This window comes from Pogoniulus pusillus, chromosome 34, assembly GCF_015220805.1.
Source record: "Pogoniulus pusillus isolate bPogPus1 chromosome 34, bPogPus1.pri, whole genome shotgun sequence".
NCBI lineage: Eukaryota > Metazoa > Chordata > Aves > Piciformes > Lybiidae > Pogoniulus > Pogoniulus pusillus.
Genome location: NC_087297.1, coordinates 10,364,844 through 10,385,850, shown reverse-complemented (window position 1 = coordinate 10,385,850; position 21,007 = coordinate 10,364,844). Strand labels below are relative to the sequence as shown.

Here is a 21,007-nt window from a genome sequence, read left to right as displayed (position 1 = left end):
AATCCTATATTCATCACTAATAGTGTCTTGCAACTTCATGATCTTTGGGCAATAGGAATCATTTCACTGAGCATTTCATGTGGCTTGAAAATGCAACCTTGTGACAGTGAAGCAGTTATCACAAGATTTTGGGTTTGGTCAAATTTCTACCTTTTCAGGTACTTCTAATTTCTAAAATGCACCAAGCCAGTTTCACCTCAACATGAGGAGACACTTCTATATGGTGAGGGTGACAGAGCACTGGATCAGCCTGACAGAGAGGTTGTGGAGTCTCATTCTCTGGAGACTTTAAGAACCCACCTGTATCCATCCCTGTGTGACCTGCCCTGCGTGATCCTGCTTTGGCAGGGAGGAGTGGCAGGGTGGCATTGCTGATCTCTAGAGGTCCCTTCCAACTCTTAATATTCTATGATTCTGTGGTCACTTGGTCTTGTTGAACCTCCTGAGGTTGGCTTGTGCCCACCTCTCCAGCCTCTCCAGGTCCCTCTGGATGGCATCACTATCCTCCATCCTGTCTGCTGCACTTCACAGCTTGGTGCCATCACCAAACTTGCTTAACACAGTACTATCATATAAGACAGCAATTTTGTGCCATTACCTTATTCCTTTGAAATCTTCTTCCTCCTGCTAAAGATGTCTGAAGTTTCCTCACACCTGTGTCCCCTCTTCTGCCATAGAGATTGATATAAACATTTGCAAAGGTTTCTGCTCCCCAGCAGTCACCAGTGTGAACAGAGACAAGGTATTTAAAGACTGCACAAAAGAGAAAGAAAAGTAAATAAAGCTGATTAAGTACAAGGTCTACTTAAAAGAGAACAACAACACAGAGTATTTGGTAAGATTACCACTTGCTTTCATTTCTGCAGCTGCCAAAAAATCTGCTACACAGTGACTGAAATAGGCTGCTCTTGAATCTGATTTCTTCGTGCTAAGCTCATTGAAGGCTTTTCATTAACTTCCTTAGAATTTCAATGGGAATTGGACTTGGACAATTTCAACTTCTGCAGCTTTAAGCTACTAAAAATCTAGACAAATTGTGCCCAATTCCATTTTACTGTGCAACATCTGGAAAATAAGGACTCAAATGAGTTTGTGCAGACACTGTTAGAAATGGAATTATCTTTGCAGTAGATAATAACTATCACAGGTCAAAGAATAAGGCACTATGTAAAGTTTATGCATATAATGATAGCAGAGACAGATGTAGCATAGCATCCTGATGCATGGCATGACATATAAATCTTAGAATGCACCAAAATGCACTTATTAATTTAAGGTGCATGACAGGAGCTGTATAAACTTTTTGCCTCTGTGGTGCACCTGCATAAGAGCACTTCTACACGGTCAGATTGGATTTTCCTCTGAGGAAGATCATTAAATTGCATATATATTCATACTAGGAAGGGTAACCAAACTTCTTCAAATGTCACTTTTAATGTACAGCCCTGCTGAGTTAACATTTAAATAATATATCAATGTGGTTTCTCTTAAGGTGGTGAATAGGTGTGAAATATTCAGGGACCACAGCTTCTGGAGCTTTAGAAGTGCAGTCATGTCTCTAATTACTTTTATCTCATGTGTAACTGCTAACTTCTCTGACCAAATGTGGTACTTCTGCAGGCCCTCACATTCCAAGTTAATCTCTGAATATGTTCTGAAGCTCTCAGCATGACAAAAAAGTAGGCCTTAGAGGAAAAACAAATTAAAGACTTTGCTGCAATGAGGGTGACAGCTGATACTTGGGAACTAAAGTTATTATAAACTAAGTAATTCAATAAGAAGTCTACTACAAATCATTTCCATGGCTTTAAATATGTGCACTGTCTTTAAAAAGCACAGTTATATTGTTCAGCTTTGCACACTCAGAATCATACAGAAGATTTAGCAACTGTGAAACCCAACAGGCGACTGAAGTTGAAAATTAACATTTCGCATATGGTCAGCACTTTTGCAGTGCATATATGAAGACAGATTCAAGAGAGCTACTGAAGACTTGGTTCAACAAGATCAAATGCAAGGTCTTGCATCCGGGTCAGGGCAATGCCAAGCACAAATCCAGGCTGGGCAGTGAGTGGCTGGAGAGCAATCCTGAGGGGAGAGACTTGGGGGTGCTGCTGGACGAGAAGCTCGACAGGAGCCAGCAGTGTGCACTTGCAGCCCAGAAAGCCAAGCAGAGCCTCGGCTGCAGCAGGGCCAGGGAGGTGATTCTCCCTCTCTGCTCTGCTCTGCTGAGACCCCAGCTGGAGTACTCCATCCAGTTCTGGAGTCCCTATTACAGGAGGGATGTGGATGTGCTGGAGCATGTCCAGAGAAGGGCCACGAGGATGCTCAGAGGGCTGCAGCAGCTCTGCTGTGAGCACAGACTGAAAGAGTTGGGGCTGTGTAGTCTGGAGAAGAGGAGGCTCCCAGGGGACCTTCTTGTGGCCTGCCAGGATCTGAAGGGGGGCTACAAAACAGCTGGGAAGGGACATTTTAGGCTCTCAGGGAGTGACAGGACTGGGGGGGATGGAGCAAAGCTGGGGAGATTGAGACAGGACGTGAGGAGGAAGCTGTTCAGTGTGAGAGTGGTGAGAGGCTGGAATGGGTTGCCCAGGGAGTTGGTTGAGGCCCCATGGCTGGAGGTGTTTGAGGCCAGGCTGGCTGAGGCTGTGGGCAGCCTGCTCTAGGGTAGGGTGTCCCTGCCCATGGCAGGGGGTTGGAACTGCCTGATCCTTATGGTCCCTTCCAACCCTGACTGATTCTGTGTTTCTATGATTCTAAGACATCAAGTCTAGACAAAGTGCTGTATTACATGTGTAGCACTGACTCTTTTTTCAAGAGGTTACCTTGCACTGTTTATATCTTCTCAATGTTTTTACCTGGTAAAGTTTTCTGGCCCTCATTAACTGCAGGGAATTCTTTCACCAGCTCCTTGTCTTCTCTGTTAAGAGCAAGCCAGCAGTTGCAGTCAAAGTTCAGTTCCTGTTTTGTGTGTAGCTCTTCTAAGTGAAATGACTTCAAATGCCAGCCCTCAAAGCCTGGCACATCATCACAGCTGACCCGAATCTTGTATACATCTCCCAGATCTCTTGTCTCAACCTGCAACAAGTATCATGAGGAAAAGAACGCTGTTAGAGCTGGGTCACTTGCAGAGAGTTCCCCAAATCTCTGTGCAGAATTCCTAAAGTTATCATTAACCTATGGGAAAGCTGAATTGGAGGCTGAAATAAGTGTGGTTAAAGAATTGAGCCTTCTCTTTTTCATGGCATGATTGTGGGAGAGACCACAGAACCAGAGAGCTTTAGGGGCTTGAAGGGACCTCCAGAGATCAAGTCCAACCCCTTCTGCCAAAGCAGGGTCACCTAGAGCAGGCCACACAGGAATATATCCAGGTGGGTTTTGAAAGTCTCCAGAGAAGAAGACTCCACAGCCTCTCTGGGCAGCCTGCTCCAGTGCTCCATCACCCTCTCTATACAGAAGTGTTTCCTTATGTTGAAGTGGTATCTCCTGTGTCCTACCTTGTTCCCATTGCTCCTTGTCCTATCACTGGGCACCACCAAAAAGATACTGGCCTACCCCTCAGATATTTATAGACTTTGATCAGATCCCCTCTCAGCCTTCTCTCCTCCAGACTAAACAGCCCCAGGGCTCTCAGCCTCTCTTCATAGGAGAGTTGATCAAGTCCTGCAATCATCCTTACAGCTCTTTGTCGCACTCCCTCCAGCAGATCCCTGCCTCTCTTGAATTGGGAAGCCCAAAATTGGACAGAGCATTCCAGGTGTGGTCTCATCAGGGCAAAGTAGACTGGACTTGTGTCCATTATTTTCCTCTTCCTTCTGTTAGCATTCCAGGCATAATACTCTACCACTAGTGAGAGTGAAGGTTAAATGCAGTAACATCTCTGAATTCAACCTCTTTAGACCAAAGGTAACATGTGAAGCTGTGAGTCTACTGGGTAAAGGGAGTATTAACTTATAATTACAGGTTTATATTTGCAATCAAGTGAGCTATTAAAATCAACAATAATTACTATCAGCTTAGAAATTGTAAACTAAATTCTGGTTTGAAAAATTATTTGATTTAGAACATGAAATGACTTTAATCACCAATTCTTTGGGCTGTGGGAACTGGGATGATCAAACTATCAAACACTAATGATCTGCATGACATCAACTACTGAAAGGTAAGTCTGAAGTGAATCACTTCCCATTCTTCCTGGTTGGGAAGTTGGTTTTGACTGAAACAAGACAGAAGTTACCATTTACTAAAGGTAACAATTATTTTTAAGGAGGATCAAACTGAGAAGTGCTGCCAGTGGCCTCTTTTTCTTTCATACTGCCTTTTTATTTTCCTACTTGCAGAGCTCTGCTGTTAGTGCTTTGGAGAGGAGTTTTAGAGATTCAAATCCCACAACCTGTCAGTTGATGCCTCTTTGTATTTTATGATTCTCAGGGTAACAGGACGTGTTTGTTGCACTAGGGCTCTCCAAAGGCATGCTCTGACAAGCTTACTCTGTAAGTAACCAAGAAACACTGATGGCTGTGCTTTATAAATACACTCCATCCACATGAGATCAACGACTGATGCCTACCAGCACCAGAAGATGAAGGAAAATATATCTACTACTGAACTGTCAGTTGACTCCTTATCCCAGTTATTTTGCCAAGTGTGATGGCACGGTTCCCTGTCATGCTCTCCTCAATGCTAGGACTCCCAGCAGACTCTGGGAGCACTGTCCCAGCACTGACACATTCATCTCTTTCTCAATTTAGTTATTAAAACTGAGATGCTCTAATCAGAATCAAAGGATCGTCAAGGCTGGAAAAGACCTCCAAGTAATCATCAAGTAATCATAGAATCAACCAGGCTGGAAGAGACCTCCAAGATCATCCAGTCTAACCTAGCACCCAGCCCTATCCAGTCAACTAGACCATGGCACTAAGTGCCTCATCCAGGCTTTTCCTCAATACCTCCAGGCACAGCGACTCCAACACCTCCCTGGGCAGCCCATTCCAATGCCAATCACTCTCAATCAACTTCCTTCTAACATCCAGCCTAGACCTCCCCTGCCACAACTTCAGACTGTGTCCCCTTGTTCTATTGTTGGTTGCTTGGCAGAACAGCACAACTCCCCCTGCCTACAGCCTCTCTTCAGGTAGTTGCAGACAGCAATGAGGTCTGCCCTGAGCCTCCTCTTCTGCAGGCTGCACACCTCCAGCTCCCTCAGCCTCTCCTCATAGTGTTTGTGTTCCAGGCCTTTCACTAGCTTTATCTACCCAACAACTCTAATACCAGTAGACCATGTCCCAAAGTGCCAAGTCTGCACCATTTTTCAACACCTCTAGGGACTGTGACCCCACCAGTCCCTGGGCAGCCTGTTCTAATGCCTCACCACTCTTTTGGGAAAGGATTTCTTCCTGTCATCCAATCCATACCTCCCCCTGGCACAGCTTGTAGCCATTACCTCATGCTCTGTCTTTATTTACTTGGGAGAAGTCAACACTGGCATCCCTACAACCTCCTTTTGGGTAGTTGTAGAGAACAATAAGGTTTCCTCTAAGCCTTCTGTTCTTCAGGCTAATTAAATATATTATTATTTAAGCAGTTCACCCACTGTAGTCCTGATGCCTAAGACCACTGAAACCCAACAGCTCTACCTGATAGCATGCTGCTGGTTTATCCTTTTCAACAATTTATTCTTTGTGCTTTCAACATGCAATTAAACTACACCTGTTCTTCCACAAGAATTGGTTAGAAACCTTTTGGATCAAAAAATCATCCTGAATACAATACACATCTGTGCACATCTCTGCGTGAGAGCACCTGGAAAACCAGGAATTTACATTCCTTCCTGTGCTCAGTGTGCAATAAAAGTATCTCAGATCAAAATTAAGCTTACTGCCTCACAAAACTGTGAGCTGCTTATAGCACATAACCTGTTGTTCTTTTTACTGCACTGTATTACTAAGGACATTTTTTTTTTAGGACTGGGATCTTTGGAGGGGTTTAAAAGTTCATTTACTCCTCGCTTGTTGGAAAGCTGAATTCACAGCTTGTCATCCTCCTGGTATCATGCTCACGCCTCCAGCCTGCTGCTACAGTGGGAGACCATGAGCAAAGCTGTTGCATTCTGCTGAATAGTCTTAGTAAGAACAAAGAACAGGAGAGTAAAGAGAACCTGGGTTTATTAGCTGAAGATATAAAGGTATTTATGGGGATAGCTGTGAACCCCCCAAATGCTTCTTTATATCAGCCCTGCTATCCTGATTTCCTCAGGATGCCAAAAAAGCTGTAAAACACTGGAACCAATCTGGCAAAGAGACAAAATCTCATGCACAGTAAACAATACTCAAACATCATCAACATCTTCATACAAAGCAACCAAAAAAGGACACAGATAGCTAAGGGGAAAATACAGGCAGTAGCCCAAAGCCAAGCCAAAGTGTAAACTAGTGGTTAGAAAGCTGCTGGAGTGGAAGCCCATTATGAGGGATATGGAATTGTTTGGTCTTCAGAAGAGGAGGCTGAGGGGAGACCTGATTACCCTCTGCAACTACCTCAAAGGAGGTTGAAGTGAAGTGGGGGTCAGACTCCTCTCACAAGCAGCCAGAGAGGACAAGAGGAAATAGCCTCAAGTTGTGCCACAGAGGCTTAGGTTGGATATTAGGAAAGATTTCTTCACAGAGAGGTTATAAATCATTGGAATAAGATGCCCAGGGAAGCGCTGGAGTCACCATGTCCTGAGGTATTTAAAAGAAGCATGAATATGGTGCTTAGGGACATGGTTTAGTGGCAGCGGCTTAGCAGTAGCAGCGAGGTTGTGAGCTCTAGGCAAGTGGTTGGACTTGGTGATCTCAAAGGCCTCTTCCAACCTCAACAGTTCTTTGATTCTGGTACCACAGAGTGTAGACCATGAGGGACAATTCATAGAATCAAAGAATCATAGAATCAACCAGGTTGGAAGAGACCTCCAAGCTCATCCAGTCCAACCTAGCACCCAGCCCTAGCCAATCAACCAGACCATGGCACTAAGTGACTAAGTGCCTCAGCCAGGCTTTGCTTCAACACCTCCAGGGATGGCACCTCCACCACCTCCCTGGGCAGCCCATTTCATTGCCAATCACTCTCTCTGCCAACAACTTCATCCTAACATCCAGCCTAGACCTGCCCTGGCACAACTTGAGACTGTATCTCCTTGTTCTGTTGCTGGTTGCCTGGCAGAAGAGCCCAACCCCACCTGACACAACAATCCTAACCGAGCCTTCCATGAGGGCCGGTGAGTGAATGTACCTAGCCTACCAAGGCATGCATGCACAGCCTAACAAGGCATACATGCCATTTGGGAAAAGACTGACCAGCTGCATGAAGCAGCATTCTGCTCTGTGGAATGACACATGCCAAAATTCAGCCAGCTGCTGGGCTCGCTCCATACATAGATTCTGCCTCTATTGACCTCTTCAGTTTACGTTGCCGGCTTAAGAACCTCCTTTAGCAGCTCAGTGTGTTTCCTGTCTGTTTTCTGACAAAGCAGCTTCTTACTTGTCTTTAACAAGTGCCATTTATCTTTTCATTTACTCCCCATAAAGTCCCTAAATTGCTGGAGCTTGTTATTTGAATAAAAAATTCTGCCTGGCCGAGGTCATTACAGCGAAGATCTGACAGCGTTCTCTAAACGTGATTTCACCATTGTTTGCAGAGTGTTTATTGCAGCTATTGAAGAGTAGCTCTCAGCTGTATAAAACTGCCTTGAATTGCCAGCTATTTCTCTCTTCTAACTGGTTAAAAGCTGCTCTTCATGCCAAGCAACAGAATTTGCAGTGACTTAGCCTAGAAAGCCAGGGCAGAATTTGAACATTAAAAAGGTTCCTGAGATGAATCCCTTCAAAGCAGCAGGATGTGTGTCAGCTGTACAGGTAGACAGGGCTATGTTAGGGCTGATTTTAGCACTTGGCATGTGTATGCCATTTCTTCAGGGTTTCTCATGCTTTGATAGGTGTGAATGCATTCTCCTGTGATTTATGATTATCCAGAAAAATCCTCTGCCTGCTGGCCTGAGAGGCAGAACTATTTTGGGGGAGAGTGGAGGCTGCTTTACAGAGACTGAAAGAAAGAAAAGCCCATTTCTGTCCTCTGGGAATACTGTCCAATCCCTCATCTTCTGCATGCTCAAACAATTGTGTATTGCCTTTTGTATAAACTGCAATTCAGGATTCTCTAGAGAATTAGGAAAATGCAAGATAAGCTGGGGAAGGCAATAAACCAGACAAAAAGGACCATTTTTCTCCATGATAGATATCCTTGAAGACACTGAAAATCCAAAGAGAACACAGATGGCTGGAGTAGAACAGGACTGTGAGCAGAGGATGACCCAGGATCTAAAGTTAGATGATTCCACTTTTGCAAATAAAGATGTCATTTGTACCAGCAGCATTCCATATATATATATATCTGTGCATCTTTTGGCTAGAGAGGAATGTCATGACAAGCTCTTTGTTACACAGTGGATTTTTGACTTACAGTGAATTCATCCATTGCTCTGGGTAGAAAGCACACATGTCCTGGGTTTGGGGCAGAAAACAGAAGCTCATCACTTTTGCCCTTTGAGCCATAAATCACAAGGGTCCTTTTACACTCTCGTGGCTGGGGGGAATCTCCATCTGTTTTAACCTGCACTCTCCACTGTTGTGCTAAACAAAAGGAAAACAGGATATTTTCAGTCTCAGTGGCAGGGAGGAATGGCTGGTTAGGTTATTATTGCAATTTAAAGACAACCATGAACTCAACATCATGTTTTATAAGAACAGACAGATAGTAATTCCTTCTCTTGAAGAAAACTGGCACATAGCTATGACTTGAGAAACAATATACAGCTGTTGAAGAGGCTGTGCAAGCAGAAGCTAACCCCAGGAGCACAGGGAATATTTGGTTAGGGTTTTATGCTCTTTTATAACAAAATAGTTGCTTAAATTGCAGTAATTAATTTTATTACATTTCAATCCTTAAAGTGTTTGTGACACAAAAAAGGAAACTCAGCATCTGCAATTCTTTTCTGTAGTCCACTTCTAAGTGCTGCCTACTACACAGGTAGTTACACAAACCAACTTAAACCTGTTTCCTCTGATTTTTCTAACCTGATTTCTCATCTTCATTCTGCTGCTTTCTCAGATCAAATCATTCATGAGGGTGGGATTTAAAGGTTAGGAAATTCCAGAGAAGTCTTAGCACTGACCTCAGCTCATGGCTTGGATATATTAGAGATTCTTTTTCAGCAAGTGACCTGTACCCAGAACAATGTTTAAAGCTTGGAATGCAACTTAGAAGACAGAGAGAATCATTCCAGATGTGGGAAAAACACAGTGTCTTAGGTGGAAGCTATAGATTAGAATGTTACTTAATTCCTTGCAAGTAAATATTCCCCTGGATTCAGATGAACTCTTCATAGAAAAGTCACTTGACTCTGCAAGGCAAAGGGACCTTAACAGTGGAAAGAAATCAAAAGCCTGTGCCCAGGATTGTGATAATTTGCTCCTGGGATGAATATTTCAGGGTTGTGTGTAAGCCTAGAATGCAGTGCACTGGAAAAATGAATTTTAGACTATTTCAGATGAGAAATGAGTTGGATGTGATTCTTTTTCTTTCAGTACTCTGCTGTTTTTTTCATTCTCTTTGTTTTCTTTCCCCTGTTTGCAGATGGAGATTAGATGAAAACCTGTTTTGGTTTTCTCCATGTAGAATTTCCCTTTGTTTTTCCATATTGCTTTCCTTCAGCTTATTATGCTCTCCCCTTGTTGTAGAAGCTCTTTTTTGCACTCCATCTAACTGTTCCCTGGCTCTTCTGGACTCAGCTACAGAACAGCAGGCAAATACATGCCTCACAGCCAGAGTCCTGAGTAACACAGTAGCTGAAAGGATCCTTCTATCTGAACTCTTTTTTTTTGAGGTCATTCCCAGGAATGAGTCAGATGTAGGATGTGGAAGATCCACACTTTGCCTAATGAGGAACTTTTGTTGTTTGATGCATGTGCCAGCTTTGAATTTTATCTCCCTGTACCAGGCTGACATGTGGTACCCTTCAGGGTGTCACACTTGGTGAAGTCAAGCATCACTTGAGCTTTGGATGTTCCTGAGCACTCCGAGGGGTTTCGAGCAGCTTCAGATTTACACAAAGGCTCCCAGCATAACACTGAACCTCTTATCCTCTCCAACCAGGCTCCATTTGGAAAACTGGCCCAGGAACACATCCAAGAGGAAATGAAGATAGTTTTGCATTACTCTGATTTCCAAGGTGAACTTTATTTTCAGTTCCTGCTTTTGAACCTCCCTCTGCTTCAGGAGAGAACAAGCCCCAAGTTATGAGAAAGCACAGATTCCTAACTGCCTGTTCCCTGCCCCAAGAGGCAGCAGGGTTAGAGGAGATATTTTAGGCAAAGTGATTTATTTCAATTAATATCCATGAGTGTGTTCTTAATTATTACTTCAGAAGAAAGGCTAAGACACCAGTTGGGAGTTTTCCAGGAAATAAATCAGTGATTAACAGATTTAAGGGCCTCTTAACATCTGTGACTGTTTGCTCTTCTACATTTACTAATGCTCCTACAATTTGGTAAGTGAGCTAACCCAGACTGGCTGCATTTTCTCTGACTTCAGCAAATTGATTTAACCTGCTCATGCCAGAAAAAGCCAAAAAGAATAAATCTTTTGTGCAATACTATATTCACACAGACAGCGAGCTGGTAAGGATGGCTACACCAGACAGCAGCCTGATGGCAAACACCTATTATGATGTAGACAACAGGATTGTTTCCTTTTCACAGCCTATCATCTAATTTTCCTCACTCAAATATTCCAATTAGGCTCAAACTAGCAGAGACATTAATATGACAACTGCTAAAGGGAATGGTAGAGGAAAAAACAGAATTCTATGAGGAAAAAAAAAACCTTTTCTAAAATAACATAACATAACCAAGGAAAATCTGTATGGAAAGGTTTCCTTTGCACTCTGAGCAGCACTGCTTATCACTACTTTCCGCTCAGTTGCTGGGAAAACTTAAGGCAATTTCTTTTTCTTCCAAGACTCCACATCTCTGGAATTTTGTCTTATCAACTCTAATCCTGGTACTGTGTCATAGAATCACAGAATCAACCAGGTTGGAAGAGACCTCCAAGCTCATCCAGTCCAACCTAGCACCCAGACCTATCCAATCAACTAGATCACACCATGATGGATTGGCACAGAACTGAGTACAAGACATCTTTCCAAATCTCTTTTGATTGTTCACATCATCATGCAGGTCAGCAGAGCCCCTTAGGATCACCAAGTCCAACCTAGAACCCTGAAACAATATCTCCAAGCACCACATCCAAACAACCCTTAAACACAACCAGAGTGGTGACTCCACCACCTCCCTGGGAAGCTCACTCCAGTCCCTGACCACTCTCTCTGTGAAAAACCTTTTCCTCATGTCCAATCTAAACCTCCAGCCTCAGCTGGTTTACCTTCCTATAAAGTCTTTTCACATGCAAGGTCTATGAACTCACCAGTACAACACGACAAATTAAAGTGAACAATCCTGAGGTCACCCTGCCCATCAACTTTGTTTACACAAAGAACAACAGCACAAACTCTCATCTGTCTGAGGTGCTCAGTGGCATGAGCCCTTGGGTGAGGAAAAGATGGCTAAAGAGCAATTCAAAGCTAAGCTGATGCACAGCTGATGGGCAGAGTACTTCCTGAAAATGTTCTTCTTTATACCTCCATTATTCAGAAGCTCTGATCTCCACCTAAGAAGTCACCACACAAGCTCTGGGTCCTCCTGGACACAGACAGGGTGAGCTTTCACAAACTGATTAAGACTCCTTTCTCCTCATAATCAAACACATTGTGTCTAACTGCTGTCAAGCCTATGAGGAGAGATTGAGGGAGCTGTGGTTGTGAAGCCTGGAGAAGAGGAGGCTCAGGGCAGACCTCATTGCTGTCTACAACTACCTGAAGGGACATTGTAGCCAGGTAGGGATTGGCATCTTCTCCCAGGCAACCAGCAATAGAACAAGAGGATAGTCTCAGGTTGTGGTGGGGTAGGTATAGGCTGGATGTTAAGAGGAAGTTCTTCACAGAAAGAGTGACTGGCATTGGAATGGGCTGCCCAGGGAGGTAGTGGAGTTGCCATCCCTGGAGGTGTTGAAGAAAAGCCTGGATGAGGCATTTAGTGCCATGGTCTAGATGACTGGAGAGGGCTGGGTGCTAGGTTGGGCTGGATGAGCTTGGAGGTCTCTGCCAACCTGCTTGATTCTATGATTCTATGACAGAGGCTCTGAGCAGCCTGTGCATCTGTGCCTGCTTAGTAGAGCACAATAAAGAATGATGCTGCACTGCAAAACCCCTCAAACTGTTGGATTAGTAGTAGAATAGAGTCTATTTTCTGAACATAAGGTGAAATGGATATTATGGCTGCATCTCTGAACTGCAGAATGCAATCCCGAGTCGCCTATGTGAAAATCAGATTTCTCTGTGGGAAAGCCTCTCCTTACTCGAGTTAATCAGTCTCCTCTTGTCAAAGTTATGTTGCCATGGAATAAGAAGTGTTGGCTAAACTGCATGATTGAATGCAGATGATTTAATTTTCACTGAAACTGGAATTAGATTGAGAGGTGAGGACTCATCATACGGAAAGTAAGTCACTGTTGTCAGAGATAAATTTAAACATTCCTCTTTTGTTTTGGTATTGACTTGGGTCTCTCCCACAGAGTTCTCAGACAGTTGTACAGAATCTGCCTTTACAGTTAAATCATGTCCATAAAAATCCTTGTGTCAGCTTGTTTCTCTTTTCTGGTTCAGGAGAAGCAGAGAGATTTTAACTACGTGGGAGTTGCAAGGGTATTACAGTGATGAGGTTGTCTTTGTGGGTATAAAACCAGAAAATTGGGTGTGTAGGTTTTTTTTTTGCCCCTGACTTAATCTTAGTAATTCAAGCAGATTTAGCCAACCAAAAATCTCAGAGATTCCACTCTGAGATTTCCAATCTTGCTTGGAAAAGTCCTTCAAGATCATCCTACATTTAGCTTCACTAATGTATTTGGAGTTTAAACCTGCACTATTTCTGGCTACTTTAGGAATACCCTGATGGATTTTGACCTGGAAATGTTTCCACTGACACTTCAGAACACATTTTTCAACTTGCTGATGTTTGCTAGGGGATCTGTCCTCATGTATTAAACGGCAGTGACACTGGGATAAACAAAACAACACTTGAATCTCTTCTCAGAGGAATTCCTGGCTGATTTCAGGACAGAACAGTAGAAATATGAAGAAATCCAGAATATGAAGAAACCCAGCAGCATGTTAATCTCAATTACTTACAAAGGTCTAGCTCTTTCTCTAGCTATTACCAGCAATTCATCTTCATTTTCTCTCCCAGTTGCTATTTACATACACAAAGAGGTCATTTGCTTGTATATTTGTCACTTAATACTGATCTGCAGGATAAATTCAAACAGCAAAAGCCAACATGTAGGAAACAACTCTTACCTCTAAGGAATGCCTTCATTGCATTGCCATCTCCTAAAATATGAACAGGAGAGGGGAAAAAACATGTGAGCAAGCTTTGCTGTCACTTTTCTTCTTAAGTTATGGTCATCTTCAGCAGGGTTCTTCAATAATAACCAGGCATTAAGTAGACATTACATAGTTACAACACACATTTTCATTAGCAAGAGACTTACTTTTGGCAGGTAGCTCCCTCTCAGTTTTCCCATCATCTTGAGATTCACCTAACCACCTTTCATTGCAAAAACAAAAATAATAAGGTTAATAAAAATGAGCAGCATGTTACAGGTGACCTGACAACTGCCATCTCCCTCCAAGAGTATTTTGAACAAACTTTTCAATCAAATTACACTTTGAAACTACTTCATAGGGTAAATTCTCTTTTACATATTTATCATAGTTGGCTTTATTCATATTAGGTGAATTTGGCTCATGCTGCTTCAGGCACATAGGAATTTTCATGCTAGCTGTATGAGGTCCTACAGGACTAGGTGAAGTTAGATGAAATGCTGAGTGTTTTCAGGATCAGAGACTCAGCTGTGCATTTTGGGGGGGCTTACACAATCTGCAGTGCTTACATTCACTTACTTCTAATGATACATAACCCCTGCAGGTATGGAGGTTTCTAAACTCTCTCTAGACCTGCAGCAATTGATTGAACCTCTCTTTCTACTTTCTTTTTTGCTTTACATTGCTGAGTTTAAGGAGCTTCCTTTCAATATCATTTCACTAGCAGCATACATCCAGACTCTATCTGTTGATCCCTCTTGCTGATATAATAACAATTTACAGCCTTTAACAACCTCACTTGTTGAAAAACAAATAGGTGCTCACTATCAGCATCTCTCCTATTGGCTCCAAGTTGGTGTTTCATTTAACTCCATAAGGGATTGCACTTTTTGTATGCAACAAAACTCCCTGAACAAACCTCTTGTGCATGAAGTCTAAACTCCACTGTATTTCAACTATTGTGGCAATAAGCAGCTTGATTAACTTTCATGTCCTATCTCCTCAGTCCCTCCTCAGAGACAAAAGATCACTAACAGTTTCTAAAAACAGAAAGCAAACTTTGACACGTTGGCAGCACACTTCCACTGCAGGCAAACAGTGACAGAGCTCCTCTGTTCTATACATATATATATATATATATATATATATTGTTCCTAACAGATTTTCTTTTTAAGAGTTTAACAGCTTCCTTTTGATAAGGCACTTTTACAGAGCTTTTATTTAGTATATAGAATCATAGAATCAGTCAGGGTTGGAAGGGACCACAAGGATCAGCCAGTTCCAACCCCCTGCCATGCCCAGGGACACCCTACCCTAGAGCAGGCTGCCCACAGCCTCAGCCAGACTGGCCTTAAACAGCTCCAGCCATGGGGCCTCAACCACCTCCCTGGGCAACCCAGTCCAGCCTCTCACCACTCTCCTGCTCTACAACTTCCTCCTCACATCCAGTCTGAATCTCCCCACCTCCAACTTTGCTCCATTCCACCAGTCCTGTCACTCCCTGACAGCCTAAAAAGTCCCTCCCCAGCTTTTTGTAGGCCTCTTTCAGATATTGGAAGGCCACAAGAAGGTCACCTGGGAGCCTCCTCTTCTCCAGACTGAACAGCCCCAACTCTTTCAGTCTGTCCTCATAGCAGAGGTTCTGCAGCCCTCTGAGCATCCTTGTGGCCCTTCTCTGGACCCACTATCATCCTTTAGAGAACCCTCAGAAAACCACCTTGGAAGCAATTCCCTCCTTCATCTGCTCTTCCAATAATCATCTTTAATGCCCACCAAACCAATTAAAAAGCCTAATAACCAAAAAGGGAAACTAAACAAAAAACCTGATCATCAGAGTTATCATTTTGAGAGGAATAACTGGTTCTTAGCCAGTCAATTCCAGGAAGCTTGGAAACTGATTTTTTGTAGAAGGCAGGATTCCTAGAAGAAAAAAAAGTCTTTACTGAACCCCTAAAGATTTTCAAGACTTTAAGGCCCATTCCCAAAGCAATATGGAAGCTGTTTTAGCCATGGAATCCAAACTCAAATTCTGGAAACCATATAGTCCATAATAGAAGTAATTGGATCTAAATTTAATTCTTTAGATTATTTCTCTTGTATTCAATAATACAGATAGATAAATTAGGCACACAAATAATTTCTTTAATCTATTTGCTTATTTTATGGACTTTTTTTTTTCTTTTCCAGCCATATGATTCGACTCAATGCCTGCTAAAAGGTCAGGTTGTAGTTGCCTCAGCTAATAAGAGAATTTGGAAGAGCAGGCTGGGCAGCAATTCTTAGAATGGAGTGAGTTGAGCATCTCTGAATTTTGCCTATGGCAGCAAATTCCAGTTCTAGTAAGACAGATGAGTAGAGATTTACTGAAGGAAAGGAAACAAAGCTCTCCTTTAGGAGAGAAGTTAAAGGTCTTCCCAGAGATTTCAGGAAGTGTAGAAAGTTTCCAGGGACTGAGAAAGAAAAATTGCCCCAAATCAATGCAGGTGGAACTTTCCATCTAATACTTCTTAGAAGACTGAGAACTGAAAGCCAATTTATTTTCCTGTGGTCTCTGCATAATTTAGATTAAGAAAAGATCAATACATTTTCCCTCCTCTGCAGCATTTAGTTTTGGGCTTCTTTGCATTATTAGGCTATGGCTCCTATATCAAATCAGCAATGTTGTTCTTGGTCTTCAAAGGCAATGTTTTTCATCCTATGTGTGTTGAAAAACTCTGGGGCACTGCTCATACATCTAGGCTGTGTGCACATGCCTGGTCTGCTGCTTTTTCCTTAGGCTGCCAGCAGTGTAAGAAACTCTTTTTGCCCCATGAATGACATACCTATAACAAGGAAATACAACCTCCTGCACTTCCTTTCCTTCTTTATATCTGATGACAATCTTATCCAGGAACCATCCACTGCCTGTGTTGAAATGACAAATATTTATCACGTGAAATAATGATTTGGGGTTTTCTTGCAAGTAAATGCAAAGAAAAGAGCCCAGATTATCTCTTTCTAGCAAAAACACAAGTTATGGTATGAGTAAGTTACTGTAAGACAGAGCTCAGATAAATAAATAAGATATATTAACAGAATGAAAGCTGTACAGTTCTGTGTCTTGCACGAGGTACAGTGTTAATTCCTCTCTGTCTTGCTCTGTTTTAATTTGCAGAGAGGTGGAGATCTTTTCTTGGAGCTGTAAAATCACAGAATCAAACAGGTTGGAAGAGACCTGGGCTGCCCAGGGAGGTGGTGGAGTTGCCATCCCTGGAAGTGTTGAAGCAAAGCCTGAATGAGGCACTTAGTGCCATGGTCTAGTTGATTGGACAGGGCTGGGTGCTAGGTTGGACTGGATGAGCTTGGAGGTCTCTTCCAACCTGTTTGATTTTGTGATTCTGTGGATGTCCTTAATTCTATTCTGGCCAGTCTTCAGGCTTTGCCTAGCAAAGGATTGTTTCACCTGTGTGCTTCCTGAGTTTTCTGCATGCAAATAATTAGTACTTCCTTATAAATAAACTTGAAAACAAAGAGTGGAATGACAGTGTTTGGCCTTAAACTCATGTCCTTTTCACTGCCCATCACCACTGTTTTTCACCACCCCATCGCAGTGACCAGCCTGCAGGAAGGCTTTTTATCACTGCAAGACCTTCTGTCACATTTTCTGTGCAAGGATGCAATATAAATAAAGTGTGTTGTGTTTAAAAAAGGACTTGAAAACAGATTGGTCTCTAGGAAGTTAAATCCTACCTGGACCAGCTCCATCATGGCTAATCAGAACTTTCTCCAAGTCTCCCAGTGAGACAGCCTTTATGCAGAAAATATCAGTCTGTGGAACCATACAAGGAAAATGATAAAGGTCTTGAACACAGCTATTGCTATGACTATAACACTTGAGAACAGTTGACTTTTTCTCTTTCTTCTCTCTTTTCCAGAATAAATATGTGTCATATATCGGTCCTGGCCAGTCAGGGAAGATCTCTTAAAGCATTCTAAGGTGAATAACACCTTTAAATTACTCCACAGAGACATCACTCGATTCCTTTGGCATGGCACAGTGAACAGCTGCAAATATTTATTTGGTCATAGAATCAGAATCATAGAATCAATCAGGTTGGAAGGGACCATAAAGATCATCTAGTTCCAAGCCCCCTGCCATGAGCAGGGACACCCTACCCTAGATCATCTACCTTGGTCATCTCTCTATAACATTTTCTAGCCCCTATCTGCCTCATCAAGACTGGAAAACATATTTGGGAGTAAGGATTTAGAACTTGATTCTAAAATCACAGTGATCTCTTTAGAACAAATTGTTACTGTTACCAGGTTATCTAAGTTTACAACATAAACAACCAGGAGCACTTCAGTTCTATTATCCAATGCTCCCAGAAAACGATTGCTCAAGCAGATAAAAATTATTAACATGATGTAATTGCGTGGAAGTAATTTTGAATGCAGAAAATAGGTGAGAAAATGGTGAAATGCTTGAACAGGGCTTGTAAAAAGGATATTTCCACAGGTTGTTGGCTAGGCAAAAAGTTACTGATCAGAAGTAGCACTGCAGTTACATCACCTGTCCACGCTGAAATTTTCTAGCATTATTCTTAGATCTATGGAGCTTCCTTTTGCCAGCATCTCCTCTTGTCCCAGTGAGGTTAATATAGATGTTAGAATCTGTTTCAGCACCAACTCTGGCACCTGTATGTACATGGACCTCATACTCCAACACTAGAAGAAGAAAACAAAATCCTGAGGTTGTTTCTACTTTGCACATGATTCAATCCTGAGGTTGTGTTTGTACTTTGCACATGATTCAAAAGCTTTCCCAGCCAAATTTTGACAGAAGACTGTACAAAATAGTCCCACATCTATTAAAAGAGAAGGAGGAGACATTGAGGTGCTGGGGCGGATGCAGAGAAGGGTGGTGAGGCTGGGGAGAGATCTGGCAAACGACCTATGAGGAGTGGCTGAGGGAACTGGGATTGTTTAGTCTGGAGAAGAGAAGGCTGGGAGGGGACCTTATTGTCCTCTACAACTACATAAAAGGAGGTTGTAGTGAGGCTGGAGCTGGCCTCTTCTCCCAAATTACTGATGATAAGATAAGAGGAAATGGCCTCAAGTTGCATCAGGGGAGGTTTAGGTTGGATGTTGGGAGGAGGTTCTTTCCTGAGTGGGTGGTCAGGCACTGGGAGGTGGTGGAGTCACCATCCCTGGAGGTGTTTAAAAGGAGAGTGGATATGGTGCTTGGGGCTGTGGTCTGGTGATGAAGGCTGCTGGGAAGCCCTTTAACAATAAGTGATTACCAGAAAAAAATACCAACATGTTCTTGCATTTCTGGAGGGAGACCAATCCAAATGAATCATAGAATCAGTCAGGGTTGGAAGGGAACACAAGGACCATCTAGTTCTAACCCCCCTGCCATGGGCAGGGACATCCTATCCTAGAGCAGGCTGCCCACAGCCTCAGCCAGCCTGGCCTGAAACACCTCCAGCCATGGGGCCTCAACCACCTCCCTGGGCAACCCATTCCAGCCTCTCACCACTCTCATTCTCAACAACTTCCTCCTCATGTCCAGTCTGAATCTCCCCATCTCCAGCTTTGCTTCATTCCCCCCAGTCCTGTCACTCCCTGACAGCCTAAAAAGTGTCCCCCCCCCCCCCCCCCAGCTTTTTGTAGGCCTCTTTCAGATATTGGAAGGCCACAAGAAGGTCCCCTGGGAGCCTCCTCTTCTGCAGACTGAACAGCCCCAACTCTATCAGTCTGTCCTCATAGGACATGGATTAAGTACAGGACACACCAGAACAGAGTAAAGGATAATTATGGCACAACACAAAGATATAACAGATAAATAAATCACAGTTCCTTTTGTACCACTGTGCATCCCCGTGGTAACCAGAGAGATGACAAAGCTCTAATCAAATACAGATTTCTATTGCTACAAGCCTAAATAAATCAGTCTGAAGTAGAAAACATGCACATGTTGAAATGTAAAGAACTGGAAAATATTTTCCATAGCTCCTTGTGTCTATACATCTCTCACCATCTGGAAAATGCTAGGTCTGGCATTTATTTAAGTTTAAAAATCTGCATCATTTATAGAGGAATCTTCTTAACAAAAAGAGGAGTGTGTGCTTTAGTTTTTTGATACAAATTAACAATACATAGCTATTATGTTGGGATATGCTCATTTCCCTTAACTTCAGCATATGATGTGGTCCATTTTGTGTTGGGATATGTTCATTCCCCTTAATTTCAGCATATGATGTGGTCCATTTTGTGTTGGGATATGTTCATTCCCCTTAATTTCAGCATATGATGTGGTCCATTTTGTGTTGGGATATGTTCATTCCCCTTAATTTCAGCATATGATGTGGTCCATTTTGTGTTAGGATATGCTCATTTCCCTCAACTTCAGCATATGATGTGGTCTATTTTGTGTTAGGATTGTAGGCTGAGAAAAGGCAACAATGGTGATGGCTACTTCACCCATAGGCTTGCAGAGAAGTATGAAAACAAGGACACAAACATAGATAAGGAACAGAGTGTGTGTCTGTGTTGGAGTCAGTGTCCCTGCTTTTCTCCCTGGGCTTCTTCCATGTAACTGATCTTTCTGCTTCCAATCCCCCTTGCTGATCCTCCAAACTCAACATACACATAAGGCAAACTCTGGGATAAGGTAGAGGAGTGGAAAGAAAGTGAAAGGGTGGTTGGGAGCCCCTCCTGGGGATTCTGATTTCAGAGGGGTATTGTGTTTTCTGTATTACTTTTAGCACATATATTTCTGTATAGAGCTGTAAATGTTGTCAATATCTGCTTATATAATGTGCTAAGCTGTGAATACAAAGCTTCATTCCTTAACTTCCAGCCAGCTGAGTCTAGTCTGGGTGATTTCACAAGAGGGGGAGGGCAGGTAATTTCCAAACCATCACACTGCCAAATCTGAGACTCGCTGCACTGCAGTAGGAAAAAGCCACCCCAAAACTCTTGAGAGAACTCTATGGCTCAGTTCTCTATTGCAATCTCAGCCTTATGGTGCAATCTCATTTTGCTACACACTGATTTAGTGAAATTACACCAGCTGGAAACTGGAGTGGCAAAGCAGAGAGGAGAAGTAAGCCCATGGGAGAAAAAAACAAGGCAAGAAAAGGTAGCAAATGATATAAGAAATCCAACCACTTAGCAGAAGCCAGGAGATATTGTTTCAGGGACCTGTTAACCTCACATTTAGGCATCTGTCTAATGTGGGGGCACTTCAAAGTAATAGAGAAAATGTCTTGAAAAACACTATAACTTTGAGAAAGGATATAAAAGGATTAATTAATACAGAATAGTAGGGGGTGGGGGAAGGAAACACACACAAACCTCAGCTAGCACTCAGTAAAAGAGAAAATGACCTTTCAGAAAATAAGTGATTGAAATCATCAAATTGCTACCAGGGTAACTTTAGATAAGCTCTATAATCAAACAGAAAACTCTGTGGCATGGATGTATGGATGA

General features: G+C 42.7%; 1 protein-coding gene across 1 annotated transcript in view; it reads right to left on the bottom strand.

The window, feature by feature from the left end:
- Positions 1-21,007, bottom strand: part of RP1 (RP1 axonemal microtubule associated) — a 141,814-nt gene that overhangs the window by 78,483 nt on the left and 42,324 nt on the right. Inside the window, exons 13-20 of the mRNA XM_064170616.1 lie at positions 18,084-18,238; positions 17,261-17,339; positions 16,354-16,435; positions 13,699-13,754; positions 13,505-13,537; positions 8,497-8,666; positions 2,859-3,078; positions 599-753 (exon numbers count right to left, since the gene is read on the bottom strand). Of these exons, the coding sequence (XP_064026686.1) occupies positions 599-753; positions 2,859-3,078; positions 8,497-8,666; positions 13,505-13,537; positions 13,699-13,754; positions 16,354-16,435; positions 17,261-17,339; positions 18,084-18,238 (950 nt within the window). The remainder of the gene's footprint in view (positions 1-598; positions 754-2,858; positions 3,079-8,496; positions 8,667-13,504; positions 13,538-13,698; positions 13,755-16,353; positions 16,436-17,260; positions 17,340-18,083; positions 18,239-21,007) is intronic.